The 26,285-nt window shown below is 38.5% G+C and overlaps 2 protein-coding genes across 2 annotated transcripts; one reads left to right on the top strand and one right to left on the bottom strand.

The window, feature by feature from the left end:
- Window positions 1-1,171: 1,171 nt before the first annotated feature.
- On the bottom strand, window positions 1,172-11,793 carry LOC139709679 (2,4-dienoyl-CoA reductase [(3E)-enoyl-CoA-producing], mitochondrial-like). The gene is made up of 7 exons (XM_071621636.1): window positions 11,683-11,793; window positions 10,325-10,533; window positions 9,194-9,489; window positions 8,452-8,551; window positions 7,117-7,189; window positions 4,156-4,365; window positions 1,172-1,274 (listed from the first exon to the last, which is right to left on the bottom strand). Exons 1-7 carry the CDS (start codon window positions 11,791-11,793, stop codon window positions 1,215-1,217), a joined length of 1,059 nt encoding a protein of 352 aa, XP_071477737.1. The 3' UTR covers window positions 1,172-1,214.
- A 547-nt stretch (window positions 11,794-12,340) lies between these two features.
- Window positions 12,341-25,212, top strand: LOC139709704 (dolichol-phosphate mannosyltransferase subunit 1-like). Its single transcript, XM_071621660.1, has 8 exons — window positions 12,341-12,447; window positions 16,719-16,818; window positions 17,558-17,591; window positions 18,901-18,977; window positions 19,988-20,013; window positions 21,627-21,722; window positions 24,243-24,426; window positions 25,106-25,212. The coding sequence occupies exons 1-8, from the start codon at window positions 12,341-12,343 to the stop codon at window positions 25,208-25,210; spliced, it is 729 nt and encodes a 242-aa protein (XP_071477761.1). The 3' UTR covers window positions 25,211-25,212.
- Window positions 25,213-26,285: the final 1,073 nt, after the last annotated feature.

Here is a 26,285-nt window from a genome sequence, read left to right as displayed (position 1 = left end):
TTACTTGGAAGGGTCTAAATGAATACAATATTGAGAATACTGTTTCTCAGCAAACATACAGAGATCGGCCAGAGGGCAGGGAAAAGGAAAGCAATTTGTAAAGTGAAAGACAAATAAACAGAATAGAACAGAGCAAAACAACAAAACTCATCAATCAAATGGCTTAAACTGTACTTAACGCATTCACCACTGGCTTAACACGCACACTTCTGACTAAAAATGAACTGCATGTCAACAAGACAAAATTTTTTCTTACGATCACTGATAAAAATATGAACTCCATAGGAAAGGTCACTTTGGCTTGAAACTTGAGTCTACGTCACAGCATATCACATGCACTTTCGACAGACGTATTGATACTTTTCAAGATGTACTGTCACTGCCCCTAGTCTCCATAATCAAGAAAAAAAAATCATAAGCAATGTTTGCCTCAGCAGGGATGATCTCTAATTGACAAAATAAGAGCAATCTTTTCCTCTTCTGCATCTCTGACACCATCAACTTCAGCAAGTTTATCCATTATTAGTGATCACCACACTGCCCTATTGCAAGATGTACTGAATAAAAAAATAACCCAGAAATTTTGTGTATGAAATTTTTTTGTGAATTTTGCGAGAAGCCAAGATTTGTGCAAAGAAACTGCAGTCTACATTGAACACACTAGTACCAGACTGCTTGGCATGTCAATCATGACAACCGTATCAGATTTGATTAACACTGTTCAAGGGCAGAGAGAGAAGCTCAAAAAGTGATCAGTAACAGATGGAATGTGGGCGTACACAACGAAAATACAGATAGAGCAATCTGGGCCCTGTTGCATAAAAATCTGAAATCCAACGTAAGTCAGAGAATCAACTTTAAAAGTCTCTGAACACTTAATTCTGATTGGTTGAGACCCTTACCTGAGCTTCATTTTCTGACTTATGTTTGATTGTATCTCTTTATACAACGAGGTACTGATCAACCAAGAAATACTACATCTTTGTCACTGGGGCTCTTGAAAGTGACCAGACCAAAGCAAATTAAATAAACCATATTTCATCACTGTCCTTCATTTCCTCTCCACATCATTCTCCACTGCTGTCCTTTCAGTCATGACAGGAAAGGAGGAAAACAAGACTTGCTCCACGTGCAGTCTCCATGACATCAGAGGATGTAAGCAGTCATGTGACAGTCATGTGACAGTCATGTGACAGCCATGTGACTTCACCATTCTACGATCCTTTGGTCTTCCTGATGAGAGATTCAGCCAAGTCCCAGTGCTCTTTGCTCAGCTAGACACACGGAGAGAGAATGAAATTAAAAGTACATTTATAATCACTGATAACAAATCAATTTCACATAAAATAAGAATACAAATTTGCACAAATGAAATGTACCAGGAGACAATCAAATTGATGTTTCAAATTACTTCAGTAATGCTTTGTCTTTTTTTTTTTTGCCTGAGAAAAGACCAATACCTTTAGTAGTCTATCTGAGGATTGATTTTCCAAATCGTCATCAAAAGAAATGAGAGACTTATCTTAACCCTAACTAGGCCGGGGGGGCCTCCGAGGCCCCCCCCCCCCACGTTCCGCGCGATGTATAGCTAACGAGAAAAGCCATCGCCGCGACGTTTCATGACTTTTTCTTTCGAGTCTCCCGCATCGTTTGACACCAAATTTGTGATGCCCGGGCGCACGGTTGAGCAGTTGTGCATAAATATGTACATGCATGTCAGACCAAAAATTGCTCAAAAATGTGAATTCATGTACAATTTCAATGCAAACTGTGCTTACAGGCAAATGTCATAAAAGCATGATTATTTTGGGGTTTTATTGATTAAAATCAAATGATAACATATTTTCTTGTTCGGAACAATGTCGCGGACAAGTTTCGTTGAAAAAACAATGAAATACATAAAGTCAAAATAACAAAGAAATACATTAAAAATTCAAAAAACAATGAAATTCTTAAGAAATTTTTTTCTGATGGCACAATTTTTTTCTCTTATATTTGCTCAGGACACTACAAACAAAATATGGGCCCATTTTGAGCTTTATTTACTGATTTATACCAAATTGTCTGATTTCATGCATCATTATGCATAAATTAGAATAAATTAGCATAAATGATAATTTCTTTTTAAATTTATTTTTGCAGTACTTAAGCTGTTTACCTTTGAAAGCAGTGATAAAAAAGTATTCGAGTTATCAAATTTCATCCATATGTATAATTCGATTGTATCACAAAACATCATACAAGTAACATATACAACTTTTGAAATACAGACACAAATAAAAGGAGATATCATTAACTTTCTCATTAAACCATAAATGTATATATCAGTCAGAACGCAGCACGTATGCTAATGAGCCGATCCGGCAAGATTTATTCAGCACTCTCGTTGACGATCTTTGCGCTTGAAAGGTGTCTCGTACGTGTGAGATTTTGCGAGAGTTTGACAGGGCTATGGTTTTCACAGTGTAGCGACTTGTACAAACATTCATCATGGCTATAAGTCACGGTAAATTGTTTTCCAGACTTTGATCTTTATTTTGATACCAAATTTGCGTATGATATCGGTTCTTATCATGACGATATAATCAGTTGAATTTGTGTAAATTCTACCTCCTTTTCATGAAAGATTTTGTCGTCTAAAGTTCGTTTTTGGTTCCTGACCGGATTAAGAAACTATTGTTTCTGATTTTGGCTTTTTCGTAGAGAGGAAACTTAGATGCTCATCATATATTTGAGTCAAGGAGACGCAAGCATGATTTATACTAGTTTTTCCGTTTTGAAATGTCTGTAAAATTCACTCCTAAGCCGGAAGTATGCTCCACACAAAGTGTACAGTGGCGCGAAAGAGCTCTCTCATTGGACAGTGCTTTCATTCAGTGCTTGAACTTGGCTTGAACTACATGCGTGCCTGTATGCAAGCCTACGCTATGCACGCATGTGGCATGAAACCGTAGTAGCGTAATGACGTAATGCAAGAGTTGAATGCAAGCGCTGTCCAATGAGAGAGCTTACTCTTGAGATTGCACGGTGTTAAGCTGACCAGCACTGACATCGATGTATATTTTACTGGTTCCTGACCAGATTAAGCAACAAATTGTCAAGATATTTACATAGATGATTTATACAAAGATTAAGAGATGGACTACAAAATAATGCATTTTCATTGAGACACAAGGTGAATTTGGTACTCTTTTGACGTCTTGAACATGTACTACATGAATTACTTTTTTCATCATTTTTCAAGTTCAAATTACGCTATAATATTTTTCATTTACAATAATTTGAGTAACATGTGACGAAAGCTTACATATTTTCCTTGAATTTGATACTAAATTTGTAAATATAAGGTGCATTTTTGTTGCCGAAAGCCCAAGGACAAAATCCCCTTATGCAGCTCATTACGTATGCAAGCCTTAAGCGGGCTTGCATACGAGTTGAATAAATACGAGCGAATAATCGGGTGCTGCGGTCTGACTGATATGGTTTATAATAGAAATTATTTAAACGATACTATTGTTTACACTGTGCATATCTAACAACACTTCACAGTGATTATACTGATTAACATTTTTACAGTGGTTGTTTCTATCCCCTAAGTCACATTTTAGAACTATTTTGAAGCACTAAAGCTGGCTTTGGTTTTTGTTATTTTGTTGGGGTTTTTTTTCCATCTGCAAGTATGGATAAGAGGCTTTGATCATTTCCATGCCAACAGGCAGCAGATGAGAGATGATATCATAGGACCATCATCCTCACATTTATAAATCTTCACATGACAGCTGATCAAACATTCCCTCCATGACCTGGTGCTTACAGGTCTTTTCACTCCAAATGGGGATATTTTACACAATGATGATACTTTAAAAGGGAATTTTATGTCCTATAAGAGCTTTCATGAAAACAATAAAATACATAAGAACATAAATGATTTTTGGAGGTTTTTATGATGTACACTTGATGAATATATTTAAACAGATATACTAACCCCCCCCCCCCCCCCCCATAGACTCTAAAATTAGTGTTTAACAGGCTAAAATAACATACTTGGCCTAATTTTCATATTCAATTGACTAAAATTAGAAACTGATAATTTGCCAAATTTTGTCGCGATCGCGCCAGTACCACTGATGGCTCGGGGTGGGGGGGCACACGTACCTGGAGGTAACCACTGAACATGCCGGATGCCTGGAGCACCTGTCCCCCGTCAAAGTGCATGATCTCGCCGTTGAACCAGCTGCCGTAGTCACTGACAAGGTACGCGGCCAGATTGGCCAGCTCTTCAATCTCACCAAAGCGGCCGGTGGGTGTGCTGTCCAGCAGGTTCTTTGAAAACTCCCCTGTGGGGTCTAGCCGTTCGAAAGCACCCTGCAGGGACCACAAACAGACAAACATTCATCAGCGACTGGTTATTTTCACAAACTGGCAGCAGCCATGGCAATTATTCATTTCATCCTCAACTCAATCAATGAAAATGACAACAACAACTACAATAATAACGCTAAAAATAATATAATAATAATAATAATTTTTATATTTCACATACTAAATATCTTGCTACAGGATTGGTCAAGAGCTGATCATGTGATAAAGCATAGTTTTGCCCATCACATCACCAGAGAAGAAAAGTTCGTTCCACTCTATGATGAGAGTCATTTTGTTTCGCTGATCTCTTAGTCCACACAGTCGTAACGCCTGATATAACTTACAATTTTGAGTAGGCCTACGCGCGAAATAAAAGTGCGTTGCACTGCAGTCTATCATTTGACCTGGATCAAGTGATAGACCACAGTACGACGCACTTTTATTTCGGTGCCCCGCGCGGGCCGCGGAGTAAATTTGCTGTTTTGTCATCTGAGCGCATATGTCTAAAGTAAACTACGTAGCCTAAGCTCTGAGGATATCCTAAGACAGCTAAAATGGTTTCAGATGTGGAATAAAATTGGAATATGACCCTAAATGTGGAATATAAAGCAAATAATCAACTTTTAGTTTCAGGCAATGAGACAAACTATCACTTCCTCGGCGATCTTAATGTGTACGCTATCTTTCCACAGCTGCGCTTCGGAAAGATAGCTACATCCAGATCGCCTTGGAAGTGACAGTTTGTCCCATCATCTTCACCAACGTTGATTATTTGCTTAATATTGTGCCAAATCTACTATGTAGGAGTGCTCAAAGTACAAATTATATTCCACATACTAAGAATCTTGCTATAGGATTGGTCAAGAGCTGATCAAATGATAAAGCGTAGTTTTGCCCATCACATCACTTGAGAAGAAAAGTTTGTTACATTCTATGTTTATACAGTCAATCCTGTCTATAGCGGACACCCAAGGGAAAAAAAAAAAAGTGGCCGTTATAGACAGGTGGTCACTTATAGACAGGTTATCCAACTTTGTGTGCATTGCATACATGTTATATACTTCTGTAAGTATGTTTGCACACGTGTGATTCCTGCATTGAACAACAATGCTGGTGTTTATATAAATTGTTGCACAGTATAGCATGTGAATAGTCATGAAGAATTGGGACATTATTATGACTGAATGAGTGGTGAATGCAGCAGTGGCAATCACTGAACGTTGCCCATGAATGAACGGTACGGCTTCTAAGCAGAAAAACATCTATCTGGTCTATGGCCGCTATAGACTGGTTAAAATCTTCCACGGGACACAAAATTTGTGGCTGCTGGCCGCGTTAGACAGGTGGTGGCTATACACAGGTTCTTTAACGCGGCTTTTCTCTCTGGGGAATTTTTCAGTAGCCGCTATAGAGCTAATCAACTTTTAGTTTCAGGCAATGAGACAAACTATCACTAACTCAGCGATCTGTGTACACTATCTTTCCTCAGCTGCGCTTTGGACAGATAGCTACATCCAGATCGCCTCGGAAGTGATAGTTTGTCCCATCACCTGCACCAACGTTGATTACTTGTTTACTATTATTACCCTGGTATCTGGATACATTATTTCCTACCAGCACTGACAGTGTTCAATCTCCATTCCTTGGGGAGCATTCCAACTAGTCGCCATTTTACAGGTGTACAGATGCTGATCAACCAACATAGACATTCTCATCCTACCGAGGACCCATTTTACTCCTGGGTGGAGAGCAGCAATGTGGATAAAGTGCCTTGCTGAAGGGCAAACATGTCGGGCTTTGTGGGGCTCAAACCCACAAACCCAAACCACGCTGATGTGATTCAAAAACGTGTGCTCTTATCCACTTGGCCACGACACCTCCACAAAGTCAAAACATGAGAGCATGACTCTCCTCATGGACCCTTAGTATTAGTCTTTTCACAGAATTTAATCTCAGCTATTTGAGCGGCTGATCAACAATCATGAAAATGTTCCAGACTGCAGTCTCAGTTTTGGATCTAGTCCACTCCATTTATTGAACAAAAAAAGGGGTGAAAGTGAATGCTGTCATGATAGACCGACATATCTGTCATTTAATTTGTGAATTTCACATTTTTGTGTCACAAGGAAAATGTCATTATCCCTCAAGTCCTTTGATGAAGTCCATAATTCAGAAATTTGAAGTTCACGAATTGTAACACCCTAACTGTATTGATTCCAATGAAATCTGTGCGACATTCAGACAAGTCATGCCAAAGCTATGGATGAAGTGAATATAATGGCTATATACTGGTTCCATGTATAAAACTACTTTTGGAGTGACCATACACTAGTAACACATTCATTTGTGCATTCCAACTTGTCTTTCCAGTGACAAACAGTTTTTTCTTTATCCCAAAACAACATCTGACTAAAGCTACTCTACATCACACACACATTCAAGAGCTACCTGTATTACAGCAGCAAAACACCATGACCACGAATCTTACAATCACCATTACACTTACAGAGAAAAATACACACCTCTTCCAGCATACTGCACTACATGTGCATCCCTATAGTTAAGAATGCCACATCATCTCAAAATTATCACTTTTAATGACTAAAACCTTGTGAGTAACTTATGCTTGTCTGCTGCTTAGTTATGATCGCTGCAAACAAAAAGGCCACATAAATTGGATTCATAGCCCACAGACATACAAGAATATGACAAAACATGACCTTTCAAACCCACACTCAGTCCTTCCAAACATACCTTTGTGTAGATGCCGCCAGGAGCGATTGCATTGAATCGTAATCCATACCGTCCCCACTCCACTGCAAGACACCTGAGGGGAAGGTAAGATTGGAAGGAGATGCATTTGATGACCATGATAGAATAAATAAATGAATGGATGTGGTTTATAGGTACAGAGCTAGTTGCCTATGAGGAAAATTTCATCTGTGAGTTGGTATTACAGCAAAATAAGCTCAATTGAAGTAAACCAAAGCCCAAATATAAATGAGGATTAAGAGAAAGCAGCAATATCAGTAGAAAATACATGTATCAGTGAAAGTTTGATGTAAATTGTAAAAATGAAATTCTTAAAATTTAAAAACCATTAAGCATTACTGTGCCTTGTTTACCAATTGGCACACATGCTGGAATGCTGTCTCTACTGACTGCCACAAATGTCTGGAAACTAACTACCAATGAAAAGAGATTACCTAATTCCCCGACCCCTATTGTGTCACCGTGACCTTGCTGTTGGAGCAAGGCACATTGCTGCACCCGAGTATAATCACTTTCACTACCACCTTATTTCTACCATTCTGTAGCACAGTGCAGAAACATACAGTTTTCATTTTGAGCCTTTTTCTTTCTTTCTTTCTTTCTTTTTTAACACAAACACCTGAGTGGGCTTGCTGACTTTGCAACTAGTTCAGACTTGGATGTATTTTTGAATGCTGATGAAAAAGCTTGACAAATCAAGCCAAGTGCCTACAATATGTAGGCACATAAAGGGCTTACTGTAATCTGGTTCAACACAATGAAATTTCAGTGATGCTTAAATTTCTGGAGATCTTCATCTTTATCATCACTTACATTATGCCCTATATATAGCTAGTAGATTGTGAAAATCGTCAATACACTTGTATTGAAATAACCCTTGTATTGAAATAACCCTTTTCAACATTCTTTGTTTTGTTTTGTTTTTCTTTTCCAAAAATGGATTTGGCAGTTGATACTCCCATCAATGCCAAATGTAAAAAAAATCATCAACCACTACTACACTTCTTGTCAGTAATAGTAGAAACTTTGGCTCTCTTCACAATATAACACTGTTAAAATGCACAGGAATCAACACTTACGTGTACAGCCGTACACAAGTCGTGTTGTTGACTTGAACGTGAAAATGTGTTTACACAATCTGAAAGGGTCTCATTGAAGTATAGTTACAGAGATGCCAAAAATTCATATTTTTCAAGAGTCCCCTATGAATTGCTATTCATGGGTACATTAACAATACTGTAAGTGGAAAGAACAACATATCAAGTGTGCAGTAAATTTTCCTTTTCACATATATATCACACAATTGACTTTGCATACCTTGTCATCATTTCTATTGCACTCTTGGCGGTGGCACTTGGCAGGACGAATGGTGAGCCCAACTTGGCATATGTGGTGCTGATGGTTAAGAAATTTGCCCCTACAAAACAGGAGACACAATCATTAGTTGTTGTTGTTGTGTTGTTATTGTTGTTTTTTTCTGGTGGGGGGGATGCATTCCATGTGACGCTGCTTTTAATGCAGACATACGTATGAAATAATTTCTAATCAAATTGATTAATCTAATTTTCTTGTGGGCATGGCTGTTGACACCAAAACATTAATGTCCTCTGAGACCACTCAACCCCTGAATATATCCAACTTTCTGTGGGCAACCAGCAGAGAAAACACCTAGGCTCTTCTTGTTTCATAACCACAAGATTTTATGTACAGATGGAGAAACTGCACAGCTTGTATGAATCATTGCTATTTTGCATGTACATGGCAACATTCATCTCAATCATCATACATAAACAATCACTTCTGGTACGGTACATTGTTCTTGCTACCAAAACCAACTTTTCATATGATTATGGTGACAACTCACAGTGTCTTTGAACAATTAATGAAAGCTGGCACTCCCCTACTAAATGGGTCTATTACACCAGCTTGGTACAAAAGAAAATAATGTACTCAGCTAACTCTCCTTTGTGTCTAAAGTTCCCCTTTAAAAAAGAGCACTTTAAAAAGAATGACTGGTATGCTGGAGAAATAAAAGCACTTGTGACCAGTAATAATTTACCTTTGTTTTCTTTGATCAACCTTTTCCCAATTTCTATTGTCACATATGCCGTTCCGTTGAGCACCACATCCGTGATGGTTTTCCACGCATTCGGTGAGAGTCGCTCGGCGGGCGCGACAAAGTTGGCGGCTGCGTTGTTCACGACTACGTCGGGGAGCGTCCCGCAAAGCTCGACAAACTTGTCCACTGAGGCCTTGACAGCATCTGGGTCCTTGACGTTGGCCGGGATAGCATGCACAGGGTTGCCTGTCTCGCCACTGATCTCTTCGGCAGTCTTCTTCAAGACATCCTCTGACCTGTGCTCCACAAATCAGTCAGCAGTGAAAGATAGAAGGTGATGTACCAATCTTGTTTAAATAGAAATCATTTTATGCATCACTACATCCAAGACAATGATTTTATAGCCACTAGAAAATTGACAATACTTTGATACTTTGTCACTATAATTTTCATCAATATGTCTACAAATCAATAGTACAATTGAAGACCTGAATATATATAAGAACGACCCAAGTCCAATTTTTGGCCAAATTCAGTTTGACATGGGGAATTGTAGCTTATGCATGGACTCATCTTGTGTATAAATGGTAAATCTTAATTACCCCCGGAAGTGCAGAAATGAATAGAGTGAAATCTTACATGAATGTAAGAATGACCCAAGTCCAGGACTTGGGTCATTTTTACATTCAAATTATAGCGCCCTCTCTGGTGGCTTCTCTCATCTCATATAGCAGACTATATATGATTCAGTTAAATAGAATGTTATTGGACAAATAAAAAAGATATTAAGTTTTTTTAAGTTTACTCAAAATAGCCTTCCATGGACTTGGGTCGTTCTTATATTCAGATACTCAATTGTAAGATGTTACTGTATCATCACCATTATCATAGCTATTACTACAACCCGTAGGTACTAACTACTACAAAGTACTGCTACTGCTACTGTTGGGTGTATTTCAGATAATCTAGGTAGTGTGTTCATACAAATTCAAAATTCAGCAAAATTGAGCATCTTCTGAACAAATACCAATGACAAAATGAAAGGGCTGTGAAAGAGACATAGTGAAATGACAGAAAATAAAAACAAAGGAAAAATTAAACAAAAACTTTAAAAAAAAAATGTCATATCACCTGCTAACAATGGCAACTTCAGCTCCCAGTCGGGACAGCATGTGGGTCATCCCTTTCCCAAGCCCCGTCCCACCCCCGGTCATGTATACCGTCTTGCCCTTGAAGGTGTCCGGTGGCAGCATCATACTTTTCACTGGTTTCAAGTTCTCATACTTCTCACACGGGTATTCGTGGAGGCACTGGCTGGTTGAAAGAGCTCTGCTAGAATGCTAGAGAGACACAAAACAATAATATAAAATTAAAATTTTACAAGGTACATTCAATTAAATTCAATTATTTTCTGGATGTATTAATGTATCAATTAATGTTTAATATACAAATGATGCACAGGATAGAGTGCATTAGTGGAGATGTAGCGCACTCGAGGGTATTTACAATTGTGAAACATGCACGAGGCAAAGCCGAGTGCATGTTGCACTACATTGTAAATACCCGAGAGTGAGCTGCATCTCCACTAACGCCACGAAATAATCCTGTGCATAATTTGTTTTATAAAATGGGTCGAAAAATAACAGCATTTTTCACGTACCTTTGTGGGTCAATACCAGTCAGCTACATGTAGCACTCACTCAAGAATCGATCGCCGATGTCCGAAGATGTTCGTCCCAAACATTTACGCACGTCGCACTCGGAAATCCCGCACATATAAGTACTGTACGTATAAGAGTATACGTACGCCACACATGTTATGCACACAAGAAAGGCCGGTCGGCAGCCCAAACTAGAAGTTGTTTACAGGATTGACAGCGCGTATAGTAGCACGCAACGCACTTGTAACAACTGATTGAGTGCGCACTGCTAGTGTAAACATTGTGACGTCAGGCCGTGCATGTTAGTAAGAAATTAATGCACGCACACGTGACTCATTTCAGTGCTTCCAATTGGCTACATTCTTGAACCCATTTTATAATATAAAACATTATTTATTACATAGAAATCTTTGCTTCATGGAAGTTAACTTCATCATAATGAGACTAAAAATTCTGTTCATATGCATTAGAAAATACATTTTTGATCTTACCTAGAGATAGGTACTTTCTTAAAGATTGTGCAAACATGTAGGAATGCATTGCCATTATATTTGACAAGATATAGAGTCTAGGCTATAGTCTAAGCCAGGTTAGATTGATACTGTCTTGATCATAATTATCATTGATTATGCACACATTTCACTAACGTAATTAAAATTTACCCCATTTAACACAATGTCAGATCTTGTCATTTTTTACTTTTTAATTTCCAAATGACAAAATGGTTATCAATTCAAATTAAAAAATCCTCACTGGCTTGAGTGGTTCTTTGGTATTCTTAATAGAGCCCTAACATGTTACACATGTATTAGTTAAACCAAAACAAACCTTGAGCACCAAGTTGCCAACAAATCCTGTTGTTGTCTTCCTTGGAACAAAGGCACATCTCGATCTCGCAGAGCACCGTAGAAGAGCGCGGAAGTTAAACGTTGACGCCATTAATACTGTTTTCTTTATGATATAGATTTAGGAGGTGAATGTTCGTATCTTCAGATCTCTGATGTTGTTTTTTAGGCTGAGGAGTCTCACTTGCCCTACCTGTATAGAGCTCTATACCCACACCTTTCTCTCAAAGTCACCTAGTGCCGTACTCGTACTGGAGTAGTACGCGGCCGCCCCGGCCAGCCGGGGTACAAGGTTTGTTCATTCCCCATCGGTCCAGGGATACTACAACATTTACTGTAGTACGTTTAATCTATGGAATGCCATTGAAACTTTTTTCCCCTTAATGAAAAAAAAAAAAAAATCTTAATGAGTAAAAGTTTTACTCTGAGCACGAAAAAAAAAATTAATGGGCATGGTGAAATAATTCTCAGTTAATTGTTTTATTTGACTTTTTGTGGGTTTCTTTCTTGTCATTAACCTGTCGTGTATTTACACTCATCTATGTATATCGAAAGGCTTTCCATAAACATAACCTAAAGTTCATACGTGTCCGAAGTAGCATACTTTTCTGAACGAATACTTCTCTCCAAATTGTAAGAAAATGTCGCGATCTAAGAGTGATAAATACTCCATTCTACTTCCGACCTATAACGAAAAAGATAATCTACCTCTTATTATGTGGCTTATCGTCAAGTCGTTCGAAGAAAGGTAAGAAACTATGTGCCTTTCATATTGGACTGAGAACCAAGATCTAATCTGCTAATGGAGTAGAGCGGGCGGGCCGTGGACCAGGCACGGCCTAGCTCCGGCAGGGACTGGCTACGAAGCTTCGCTGTTACTGTGACTGCACACGTGCACTTATACCGGTAGTTGTACAGACTACAGAAAATTGCATCATTGTTTGTTAGATTGTGTTTGCGTGATGAAGAATTTGGATGAGAAAACTAGAAGGGTGTATTCATTTGGGCAAAATCGTGAAATAGGCCCCACCACAGTGCGCGTGCACCCGTGCGATGCTATGCTGTGGAAATCGGCCCCATGCCCCCACCGCCGTATGCATCTCGCGTAAACGCCGTTTGGTGGGGCCGTATTCACGATTATTACCTATACGAGGTAGTTTTGCGAGGCAATTACAGTTGGTATTTTGCAGGGTCGGGAGTTCAGCAGGCGACATTAGAGCATATCACGAGCATCCGGGGGTTTCACATATACAGTGGACTCCTGTTATAATGAAATCCTCGGGACCGGTAGTTTTCTTTCGTTAAATCGGAATGTTGTTATAACTGAACAAATAAATAATAGAAATACATATAGTGGATGACATTGCAGCTCAAATTTTTACTTCGTTATAACCAGAATTTTGTTATAACCGTGGTCGTTATAATAGGAGTGCACTGTTAAACAGGGAGGTGGGAAGAGAAAGAGTCTCTCTCCCCACCTCCCTTCTTAAACATTCCGATCGACCACAAGAAGAAAACATTCCAGGACGTCCAGGGTGTCAGTTACACGCACCGCAGAAGAACGCTGATAAATCAACTCATACAAGGTCGACCACGTACAGCAGCACTAGGCGTCAAACAATGACTAGTCCATTTGTGCTCAGTAATTGCACAGTGACCATTAGTTGTACAACTCTCCAACTTTAAACAGAGAAGTAAAAATGAAGTGTAAGAGCGTTCAGATGTTTGAAGTTTGCCTGTTACAACTACATATATGTATCTTTGAAGTTGGAGCTGAATGATTTTTTTTTTTAATAGATTTTATTTGACTCTTCCGACCCCATTCCGGGGTATGAGAGTACAACACATAAATACAAGATATGGTTATTACAATATCAAAGAATACATGTTTGTGATATATTACAATGATGTATATAAAATAGTCTATACCTACTAAACATATATACAGTGGTATATACAAATTGGCAAGCAAGGTTAACTAATCGTATGAACCATTTGACCAAACAATCGTGACATACAACTACAAAATATGTACTAGAGATCGAGTATCACTGGATGCTTAATGATATACATTGATGAACAATTTTGCAATTATTCAACATGTTGATGGTCTACTACAGGTAGTCAAATGTGGCTTGATCTGTATCATACTGTATAGCCGTATTCACATAATTCTTAATTTACCTAGGGGATAGGTAATAATTATGATATTGACTGGCCTTTCTTTCGGGAGGTATCAGATAAATATTGCCCGCACTGAAAACATATTGCCCTCGTCTTCGACTCGGGCAATATGCTTTCAGTTTGGGCAATATTTTCTGGTACCTCCCTCAGGGCCAGTCAATATTATATAAGTATTATACTGTGGAAGAAAGCCCCACCGCCGTGCTTATCTACCGATGAACGCCACACGGTGGGGCTGAAATCACGAGTATAAACAGGCGAGCCGCCGTAGTATTTGTACGGATACGCAGTGGTGGGGCCTATTTCACGAGTATGCCTTCATTTGCAACGGTGATCCAGATGGAAGAGTAACAAAATTCGGAGAATTCTTTAGACCCTACATGCAGAGAGTATCAGAGACTCCAACTCTCCCGTTTTCGACGGGAGATCTCCCGCCGAAAGCCCATTTTTGCAAAATCTCCCATTCTCCCGCTTGAGATTTGATTTCTCCCGCCCTGGTTCTGTGTCTCCCGTTGGAAAGGATTTCTTATTATTGCCATCGTATGTTGAAAAAATAAGCCTTAGATAGCACCAGAGTGAGAGTCAAGAGAACATCTAAACCCTAGGAACTTCGCGCTTCGCACACATCAACTTGGAGTCTCCCGTTTGCTAGGGGTTTCGGGCGGGAGAATCTCCAGATCAGAAGGTGCATGGGGTTGGAGTCTCTGGAGTATGTCTCACACGCCGCCTCTGGGGCCCCCCTCCGCCCCTCACACGCCGCCCCCAGTCCCCCGCCCCCCACTCATTATGATTATATGGATCAGCATCTCCTACCATTCAATTAACGTTAGTTGCTCTGCTTAGTGCTTATACCACTTGTCAAATGTGTGAGGGATTGTAAAGGTCTAGTGTGAGTGCATTGCCTTGATTCAAGTGTAAGCTAGTATAGTAAGTAGCAAGTAGCAAGTAGCAAAAAAAAAAAAAAAAAAAAAAAAGTGGGTAAGGTAGTGTACAATCAATGGTAGGCCCCTAGTCTAGACCTAATTGAAAAATTACCGGGGGGGGGGGGGGGGGGGGGGGGGGGAGGGGGGAGGGGGGACATGAATTCTAACCGTGCCTTGCTTGGCTTGGGCCACACCTCATTTCACAAGCAAAACACATGGTTTTTGTTAATGTTATTTTGTAACTGAATTTCTAGCAAAACTGTTCTTGGCATAATCTTGGCAAAGTCATCCAAATGTAGTATGCACGTAGGTCTCACATCGCCCATTGTGTTAGGGATATGATCCTCAAGAGAAGTGAGTGCTGTGTGAAAGAGAAATGAAAAGAATTACTTTTTTGGGGGGGGGTTCAGGAACTTATTACAGGTACTATTTTACTCTAGATCCACCTAAGTATAGGCCTACAGATTTCAGGAACGCTTTCGTAAATGAACGAGCACACAGATGGTTTGTAGGATATGCCCTGAAGAAGACTATATTTGTGACGGTGCACCTCAAAACGAACATAAAGGCGCACACACTGATTTTGCGTGAGGACTGAAAATCAGTGAAATCGGTCAACCTAGCCGAACTTGACTTTTTCATATTTTCTGAAAGAGCGGGTCTTCTTTTACATTATGCTAAAATTTGGTATCATAAAACGGACAGGAAAGTGTGGTTTTTTAGCAGTTTATCTCGAACATTTTTGGTAGAATAGTGCGATTAGTTGTGTCTTTAGAATCCCTTTTTCATTTCTGAAAAACCTTGGCCACACTCTTCACTTTCAACTCTAATAACTTTTGAAAAGATAGTGCTACTGCTTTGAAAGTTGGCATTGATTATGGACAGAATGTGTTAGTGAGGCATGCTTAATTTCAATTTAATCTGATAATCCCTTCATTGTTGTTACTCTGGTGGTTTACTTCCTGTTTTTTGTCCCATTCATTGCACAGCCAGCACGGTTTGGTAAAGATTAAGCGCTTGAATAGACACTGTACTTCAGAGCCTCTTTTCTCAGTTCACACTTTTCCTGAGTTTGTGCTTTCTTTCCAATATTTAGATAGGTTAGGAGAGTCAATTTGATTTGAGTTATACATCATTTTAAAGCTTAAAGTCTGCTCTTTCAGAATATGGCCTTAACTAAAAATTCATGTCTGGCGACTTTTTGTTTGTTTTGAGGTGCAGTGTCACATTTTATAATTGAACTTGAATTATTTGAAGTAACTAAAGCTACTCTTTCTTATCCTGTACAATTTTTTTCCTGTCTTGTTTTTGTTAATGTTTGATGATGTTCTGCTAACCTGCCTTGTCTTACTGATTTTGGACATATTTGCATTCTCATTGTCATTCACGGTTATCTATGTGCAGAATTTTTCGTCCTGCTAGGGAAGTTGCTGACACGTGATAGTTTCTTGCTTTGATGCCAACTATAGTCTATGGAGATATCTGATATGACTTGCTTATGGATTGATCTTGCTGCTATAAGAGGTTACCCTTGGTATCTGTAAAGCATTAAGGTTTGCCTGCTGCGTATTGCATGCAGTATTTATTCAGATTTTGACAATCTGTGCCTGCTCATCGATCAGTGGTTGGTATTGAAGTTATTTAGCTGTATTCTTGTTAACATGACTATAGTCTGTCATACTTCGGGTATGATTTACAAAACCCTACATTGTAGTAAAAACAACAATGGCTTAGAAAACATAGGAAATTTTACAGCCTCCCTTTAATTAAGTTGACCTTGTGATTAAAGTTAAATTTCTGGTTTTGTTTTGTGTCTACAACCGTACATGTGTGTAGATCTGTTTGTAAAATAATATGTATCTGAGGAAATGTCATACACTGTGCAAGTAATGAAATCATACATTTTCTGCAGTGGCCATGACTTCGAGGTGATTGTCATTGATGATGGGAGTCCAGATGGGACACTAGAAGTGGCCAAGCAGTTGCAGGACATCTATGGTGGTAATAAAATTGTAAGTTTTGAGTAAATTGCAGTACATGGAACATTGTTTATGTACATGTTTATGTACATGTATAGTAAAGTATTTTGTTTGTGTTTGTATTTCATTTGTTCTGATAAGTTACCGTATTTGATTAACGTATGGTTGTATTATGTACTGTTCATGTTGGTTATGTAAGAGCGCCATGAGCATAATTCTTGATGGACTTCAGCGCATTATAAGAGGCCACTATTATAATTATTATTATTACCGGTAATATGCAAAAGCTCGGGCAGCAAATTTTGCAACCACTTTGCCCAGGGCCGTTATGTTGCACTTTTGTTGTCATCTTGAATGAAATCATTTGTATTACCAATGCATTGAGAATTACAAATTATGTTGTACATCTCGCTTGGGGTGAATGGTCATTGAAATTATGTTTGCCAGAATGTTATGTATCTTGTGTTTTCAATGCACACATGGAAATGAATGAATGTAGACTGCTATTACAGTTACTACAAAAACTGAAGAACAGTTTTGTGGTACTGGTAAAATAATGCCGTTTGTAGTCTGAAAAAATTATTACATTTGATCACCATACACACCTTCACATTGTGATAAAGAATGGTGCTTACATGCAGTGTTCAATGCACAGCAGTAGCAGTAGCAGGTAAGTATAATTATGATCAAATATCATTCCATTTTGTTCTTTTGAAATAAGTAGAATCTTGATACTGTGAATGTAAAATGTTTAATCATCTTTTTCATGCAGGTGCTGAGACCAAGAGCTAAAAAGCTGGGACTCGGTATGTACTTTGTGTCTTACACAGGAATGTGCATTTTAACTTTTTTTCTTCTTTTTTTTTAAAAAGCATAACAACAGGACATGGAGAAATAATGACCTTCTTAACCCATTCCGTACTGGAACCAGTGGCCTGTGTATTAAGTCTATGGGAATTTTAGAGTACAGTATGGAACGTGTTAACAAGCTTGAAGGTACAATTAACGTTACAGAAATTAACTGTTAAAAAAAGTAAAGTTTATCAAAGATGTTGAAGTCAAACAGCAAAAAAATAGAAAGATAAAAAGGAAAAGAAAACAAAGATCTGTTATGTCAAATTCCTAAAATTTGATTTACATTGAGGCACTGTTTTGCTGTGTATATAATGACAGTTAGTCATTATCATGTTAAATGCTGTGACAGGATCAAGTTTCAAATTCGATATTGGTAGTAGGGATATACTGTATCTCTTGATAAAGGCAAAGGAAATACCTGCTTCAGTATAGAAGAAGTAATGAGGATTTTTTAAAAACATTTTTGAAACCCCTTTTTCTCTTTCTTTGTGCATAATTTGCCAATAATGGTAATAGTTGGAAGCTACCCCACCAACCAACATGATCCATTTTTAAAACCATAATTATGTACATATTAACCCTATGTGTGCTGTGTTTGCTGATTGGTGCAGAAATCCCACAGCCCTGTATGTTCTGTCAGGGTTCCCACAGTCATGGAAATCCTGGAAAATCCTGGAAAAATTTGTGGTCATGGAAAGTCAGGGAAAAGTCAGGGAATTTGGAAAATTTGTGAAAAGTCATGGAAAAGTCATGGAATTGCATTTACCTCTTGGCTATGGCAGCTTTCCAGTTTATCGTGTCTCGCAACTCTCATACTCTGTGATCATACTCTGCTATTATAATTGGTGTTCATGATTTCCATTTTTCCCAGTTTTGTGACATCCCAAATTCTACATTACTCCCGCGACATATACTATTGATAATAGATGTACATGTCATGAGTAAGATAGTGGGTGGAACGGATGGCTGTGAGGCTGGGGAGGTGGAGGCCATCATAACGTGTCTGATTTTGGAAACCGTGCCAGAAAGGAAGTCATGGAAAGCAGCAATTTAGTCATGGAAAAGTCATGGAAAAGTCATGGAATTCTGTTTTCAAATTTAGGTGGGAACCCTGTCTGTCCGCAGTCCCAGGCACAGAAAGGGTTCTAAAGCTAAAACTCCTTATTGGCAGACCAAGAGAAAACATCAGATTACAATCTCAAAATGCTGCATTTAATGATTTTGTTACAATGGGATTGTCTCAACTCCTCAATACTCTAGGCACTGCTTACATCCATGGCATCAAGCATGCAACAGGGAACTTCATTATCATCATGGATGCCGACCTCTCACACCATGTGAGTTCCTAAGATATATTATATTATCTATGATTTGATTGTTAAGTTTATGAGGCCTTCAATTCCTTCTGTTCTCTCTTAATGGAGAAGGTGAAGGGATGTCCTCTTTTAAAGATTTAGTTTTAGATTTTAAATTGATATAAATGAACCACACCATATCAGTCTACATATTCAAACATGTCAGGCAAAGATTTGTAGTTGAATAAGACACAATGTACACCTTGGTAAGTTTAAACAGGTTACTGGTATGACTACCATTTACATTTTGCAACTCTCACATCAGTTCACAGAAGTCTGTCAGTGACTACTGTACAAGTGGATATTTTCGCGCGACTAATTTTTTCGCGCTTGGCCGGGTAAGAAGAGTTTCGCGTGTTTTTAATTCTGTGGAATCAAGACATCAACTACTGGAACATATGGCATGCCAAAATATTCACACGCTTTTATTTTCACGCTGGCTTCTGGTTGTGCGAAATGTGTGAAAATTTCAACACCGCGAAAATTTCCACTTTTACAGTATATATTGTTTCTGAGTATGTTTCAAACAATTACACTGGAGTGGATAGTCATTTATCACTATACTGTAAATGCCTACAAATGTATGTTTTGCCGGGTCTTTATTGTTTTGGTTGTTTGTTTTTTTTTGCCAATTTCGCGAGTCAGTTGCCATTCACAAATTGTTAAACTTGCAATGATACTAACTCTGATCCCGACATGAATGTGATGTACACATGTCCATTTCTCTGTCCATTGTTGTATTCCCCTTCAGGAATTTTACCAATCACAAAATTGTTAGGGAGTCACAGTTTGAAAAAAAAAATAAGACTCACTAAAGATATGGCATATACACTTCACTTTTTCTTTGTTTTTAGTAGAATGTGTATGACAATAGGTTGATGGTACATTATATTTTCATGTCTTGTTTGAGAATGTATTTCCATCAGCATTACAAAATGTGATTGGCACAGTGTTTCCTTTTTTTTTCCTTTCATTCTTTCTTTCTTTTGCAGCCAAAGTTTATTCCAGAATTTATCAGGTAAGCTACGTTTATTTCAATTACATTGTTTGGTTTGGCTCATTGTGCATTTGCGCAAATGTTAAATGTTTTAATTTCGATATACATGTATTGTATATTTGTGACCGTGCACCTCAAAACGAACATAAAGTCGCACACACTGATTTTGCGTGAGGACTGAAAATAAGTGAAATGGGTCAACCTAGCCGAAATTGACTTTTTCATATTTTCTGAAAGAGTGGGTCTTCTTTTACATTATGCTAAAATTTGGTATCATAAAATGGGCAGGAAAGTGTGTTTTTTAGCAGTTTATCTTGAACATTTTTCATAGAATAGTGTGATTAGGTGTGTCTTTAGAATCCCTTTTTCATTTCTGAAAAACCTTGTCCACACTCTTCACTTTCAACTCTAATAACTTTTGAAAGGATAGTGCTACTGCTTTGAAAGTTGGCATTAATTGTGGACAGAATGTGTTAATGAGGCATGCTTCATTTCAGTTTAATTTGATAATCCCTTCATTGTTGTTACTCTGGTGGTTTACTTCCTGTTTTTTGTCCCATTAAGTCATCGCACAGCCAGCACGGTTTGGTAAAGATTAAGCGCTTGAATAGACATTGTACTTCAGAGCCTCTTTTCTCAGTTCACACTTTTCCTGAGTTTGTGCTTTCTTTCCAATATTTAGATAGGTTAGGAGAGTCCATTTGATTTGAGTTATACATCATTTTAAAGCTTAAAATCTGCTCTTTCAGAATATGGTCTTAACTAAAAATTCATGTCTGGCGACTTTTTGTTTGTTTTGAGGTGCAGGGTCACATTTAGTCATTTCTTTTCTGCGTCATCATTTCAACATGACAAGTTGGTACACTGGTTCTGCTTCACCCATTTGGTAAATTCTTCACTATACTCATATCAGAGCCAACCATGAGACTTTTTACTTTATGTACATTGGACCTTTCAACTGAAGGTTATTGAGGAAAATCAAGAAATTCTATGAAAACCCTGCCAAGCACCCTTTTTGCATAGGCCTTAAAGCTCTATGAGCAGCACTATGATAGCTTCTTTTGTATAATGCCTAGTAGGTACTTGTGAATATATAGTGTCTAAAATAACCACATGTAACCTCATCACCATGATGTACCAAGGTTGAAAAACCTTTGAAATGTCTGAAAAGTACACTAAAAGCCTTTCAAAGATATACACATTGTACTAAGTTAAGCAAAATTGTGAATTTTTCATGCTATTTGCAAATGAGGGTTGAAAGCTTTGAAATTCTGATCACTGCATACATGGACTACATGTATATTGCAGAATAGAGGAATATGTGTATACATGTATATGAGAAATGTAGAGCTTTGTATTAGAAATGCTCATATTAGCAGAATTATAAGCAGTTGCAGTTCTCAATGCAATACTACTACTACTACTACTACTTCTGATGATGATGGAGATGATAATAATAATGATATGATAATAATAATAATAATAATAATAAAAAAATAAAAAAAATAATAATAATGATAGTAATAAAAATTTGATAATAATAATAATAATAATAATAATAATAATGATAATAGTAATAATAATGATGCAAAAGTTTCCATGTTTAGTGTATTCTTGTACCGACACTCCCACAGAGTTCAGAAAGAGCAGCAGTGTGATGTAGTGTCTGGTACAAGATATGTCGGCAGCGGGGGAGTGTATGGCTGGGATTTCAAGAGGAAGCTAATCAGGTGAGCTTTTCATGGATATCGTCATTATGGTATTGTAGCATCATTACCTCCGCCAAAAGGAGGAGGTTATGTTTTCATCGGCGTGGGTTTGTTGGTTTGTCCATGTGCAAAGTAACTGAAAAGTTGTACAACTAATTTAGATGAAACTTACAGGAAAGGTTGAGAATGACACAAGGAACAGGTAATCAAGTTTTGGTAGTGATGTGGGGATTTTTGTGGATTTTATGAAGGATTTTCGATATTTTGGCAGGTAGGGTCAATGAACGAGGGAGTTCATGCTGTGCATTTTTGTCCCCGCCGAACGAGTTCGAGCAGGGGACTATGAAACGGGCACCGTACGTGTGTGTGTCCGTCCGTCCGTCCGTCCGTCCGTGTGTCCGTGTGTGCGTCCGTGTGTGATCAAAATCTTCAATTTGCTACTTCTCTGTCATTTATGAGCCAATTTTGATTCTGTTTGCTTTATATGATAGCACTACATGGGAGCTTTAAAAATTCTACACAGAATTTCAGTCGTGACCTTTGACCTTGACCTTTGACCTATATTGTACATTTTGCTACAAAATGCTACTCCTTCGCCATTTCTAACCCGATTTCGATTCCGTTTGCTTTATGTGATGGCACTAGGTGAGGGCTTCAAAACTTCTACACAGAATTTTGACCTTTGCCTTCTTTGACCTTTGACCTTGATTTTTGACCTATATTGTACATTTTGCTACAAAATGCTACTCCTTCGCCATTTCTAACCCGATTTCGATTCCGTTTGCTTTATGTGATGGCACTAGGTGAGGGCTTCAAAACTTCTACACAGAATTTTGACCTTTGCCTTCTTTGACCTTTGACCTTGATTTTTGACCTATATTGTACATTTTGCTACAAAATGCTACTCCTTCGCCATTTCTAACCCGATTTCGATTCCGTTTGCTTTATGTGATGGCACTAGGTGAGGGCTTCAAAACTTCTACACAGCATTTTGACCTTTGCCTTATTTGACCTTTGACCTTGATTTTTGACCTGTATTGTACATTGGCTACAAAATGCTACTCCTTCGCCATTTCTAACCCGATTTCGATTCCGTTTGCTTTATGTGATGGCACTAGGTGAGGGCTTCAAAACTTTACACAGAATTTTGACCTTTGCCTTCTTTGACCTTTGACCTTGATTTTTGACCTGTATTGTACATTGGCTATAAAATGCTACTCCTTCGCCATTTCTAACCCGATTTCGATTCCGTTTGCTTTATGTGATGGCACTAGGTGAGGGCTTCAAAACTTCTACACAGAATTTTGACCTTTGACTTCTTTGACCTTTGACCTTGATTTTTTACCTATATTGCACATTTTGCTACAAAATGCTACTTCCGGCGGGGACATATATTACGCACCGCGTAATTTCTACTTTTCCTTGTTTAGGTTTTCATAAGTGCACTAAAGTGGGTGCTCTAGGCTTAGTTTCTGCTAGGGCAAGGCGTGCCGCGCGACTGGATATTGATGACGTAACAAAAGTCTTCTATATTGGGAATTCTCGGAATCGCCAATACCTAGGTGCCATGCGCAGAGCAGCATTTTAGATGCATTATGGGATAGCTCACGGGACAAACTTGCCCAGGTTTTGGCTGCACATGCACTCAGATCACGCTCTGTCTGTATCCAGAGGTATTTTTTGTTGAAGATTTCTTCGCTTTCCATCATGTGACCAGCACATCTTGCAGTAGGAAACATGACTCTAGTGACCGCAAATCAGTAAAACTTAGAAACTTTAAACTCTTTTAAGCTGAATTATAGCCTAAGAAAAAAGGGGTAACAACAGAAAATCAGACAAATAACTCCATTGAATCGTGTGGGAACTGTGACTCGCGTGAGACAACCGGAAGCGAACAAGGGCATGGAGGAATCCCACAGTGCATTTGTGACAGAACTCTTCAGCGTGCGCAGAAGTTTTCTGCACATTGGCGATACCGAGAATTCGGGTGGAAATTACTGATCTCTATGAAAGAACAAGATCAGTGGTGGAAATGAGCTGCTTGGCAGAGGACTGCGCTCTCAGAGTGCTTCTCCAATTTCATGCTGTGTCCAAGTTGACTTTGATAGAATCGGATGAACAGCTTGTGGAAATTATTTCATTATGATCTCATCTTTGATGAGAAAGTTATGAAATGTATGAATTTTCACATGTTTTCACCAAATAATGATAAGGGTCACCACATGTGGAATTAGCTGAGGTTGTGGTGCCATGTGCTCACATACCTACGTTGTATTGTACCTATTGTCCTCTCTCTATTAAAAGCCATGATACTTTCAAATCTGAATTGAAGACTTTTTTTTTTTATCCAGCAACTTTGTGAATGATGTGTGGCATTGTGGAAGCTGGGGGCCATTGAATGTTCTACAGATAAATGGCGCTATATGATTGCTGTTCATCATCATCATCATCATCATCATCATTAAAAACAAACAAACAAAGAAATCCTCCAAATTTTGTGAAGAATTCTTTCTCATTTGCTTTTCTCCTGGTGTTCTACAGCCGTGGTGCCAACTTCTTAGCCCAGGTTCTGCTGCGGCCTGGTGCCTCAGACCTGACAGGGAGCTTCCGGCTCTACAAGAAGGATGTCCTCGAGCGCCTCATCGATGCGTGTGTCTCCAAGGGCTACGTCTTCCAGATGGAGATGATTGTCCGGGCAAGGCAGCTGGGATACAAGATAGGGGAGGTGAGGACAGGATGGGATTGTGGATGCATTCACTGGCTGTCAGAGGGTGCAATTATACTCATTTGTCGCCAAAGACAAGTTTGTATTCTATCACAACTGATTGTATTGATAACTTGTCCTTCATCAATATGAATAAGCACTGATTATTCAGTGTTTTAGTCATAACCAAGATAGAAAATCATAAGCATACATGCTCGGATTGGACTTGGATTGGACTACCAGACCACATAGCTACTGTCAACCCCTGTCATATGTAATATCATTCACATGTGTTTATTTGAAATTGTTTGTTCTCTGGGTGCAAACATATATTTACTCTAAATTTTGGGGCATTCCTTTTTGATGTAAAGATGATTGTGATAAGAAGAATGAATGACATTAGTAGCACATGTATTATCATTTTAAAGAAATAAGCCATGTGCCTCCCTATTTTTTCTTTCAACTGCTTTCTTTTGTGTGGCATCCACTGAAGTCATGTAAATCAATCATCAAAAAGTGTTGTAAAGAAGATCATAAGTGTAGAAAGCTGTAGAATATTACAGTTGGCAGTGCAGTGTGGTTTTGTGAATGAGAGAGACCAAAAAATGAAAAATAGATAAGTAGAATAAGAAAAAGATTACCCTTTGTACACTTATCCTTCCCCCAGGTATGTAATGGGTATTATGTGTTTGTCTTCTAGGTACCTATAACATTTGTGGACCGATTCTATGGCGAGTCCAAGCTGGGCGGATCGGAAATTGTCAGCTACGCCAAGGGACTGCTTTACTTGTTTGCAACAACGTAACACAGAATGGGCTGCACTGCTGCCACTCATCCGACTCACAGCTCACATCAAGGGTGCAATGTAATCTTGCCGTCTAATATCAAAAGACTGATAATTTCTGTGAAAAAGATGGCAGGCATCAGAAGATACAATATTCAGGAATCATGCTTGCAAACTCAAGAGTACGAGATATCAGTTAAGACAAAATAAACCAGTTTGATGTACAATGATGATGCAGAAGAAATTTTAGGGCCTTAAGCTCTCTCTTCATGTTTTATGCTAGAGCATCTTCTCTTTTTGGAATGGCATGATGTCTTTGATGCCATTTGCTGATTATTGCTAGTCACCAGGGGCAAAGCATGAGGGGTCGGCATCAGTGGCCTGTGTTTCATGTGTTAGTAGGTACAGTAGGTGGACCATTTTATGCGGCTAGCACCCTGCTCTTTGCGAATATGAATGAATGAAGTGGGAACTTTTACGTGCATGAGATGCATGTACCTCAGACATGGGAAGCATTTAAAAGCATTGTTTGCCATTGGGAGCAGTGATTTAAAAAATGTTAGAGTTATCACATTTGATGCATATTTGAAGGTAGGTGGTATCACAAAATATCCTACCATATAGAAATTTTGCAATAAAGCCTAAAATATAGGGAGATATAACTATTTTTCTCAATAAACCATAACTGCAGACGGTTTAGTCTAGAAACAGTTTTATTACAACTTGTTCACATTTTGTAAATTTAACATTACTTAACATAATTATACTGATTAAAATTTTTACAGTGGTTGTTTCTATCCCTAAGTCACATTTTAGAACTACACATGTATTTTGGAGCACCAAGGCCAGGTTTTTGTTTCATCTACAAAGTGAATGGTAAATAATACCTTGACGTCCTATCCGAGGGACAGAGTGTGTTTCCTCTTTAAACTAGAGGGGTTGGTATGATTACACACAACATTGCTCAGCTAGACTTTGGAATTGAACGCGGGCCCTTTGGTTCTGGAGGCACAAGGCAGAATGATGATACAAGATTTGATGACATATTTTAACAAGAATGTACCACATTTCCCTAATGTTTGGAGAGCTCCCAGAT

Source organism: Diadema antillarum, unplaced genomic scaffold (genome assembly GCF_040938485.1).
Source record: "Diadema antillarum isolate AM-2024a unplaced genomic scaffold, OU_Dant_1.0 seq00001459_RagTag, whole genome shotgun sequence".
NCBI classification, from domain to species: Eukaryota; Metazoa; Echinodermata; class Echinoidea; order Diadematoida; family Diadematidae; genus Diadema; species Diadema antillarum.
The sequence above is the reverse complement of the archived record's forward strand: the minus strand, read 5'-3'. Positions and strand labels throughout refer to the sequence as shown.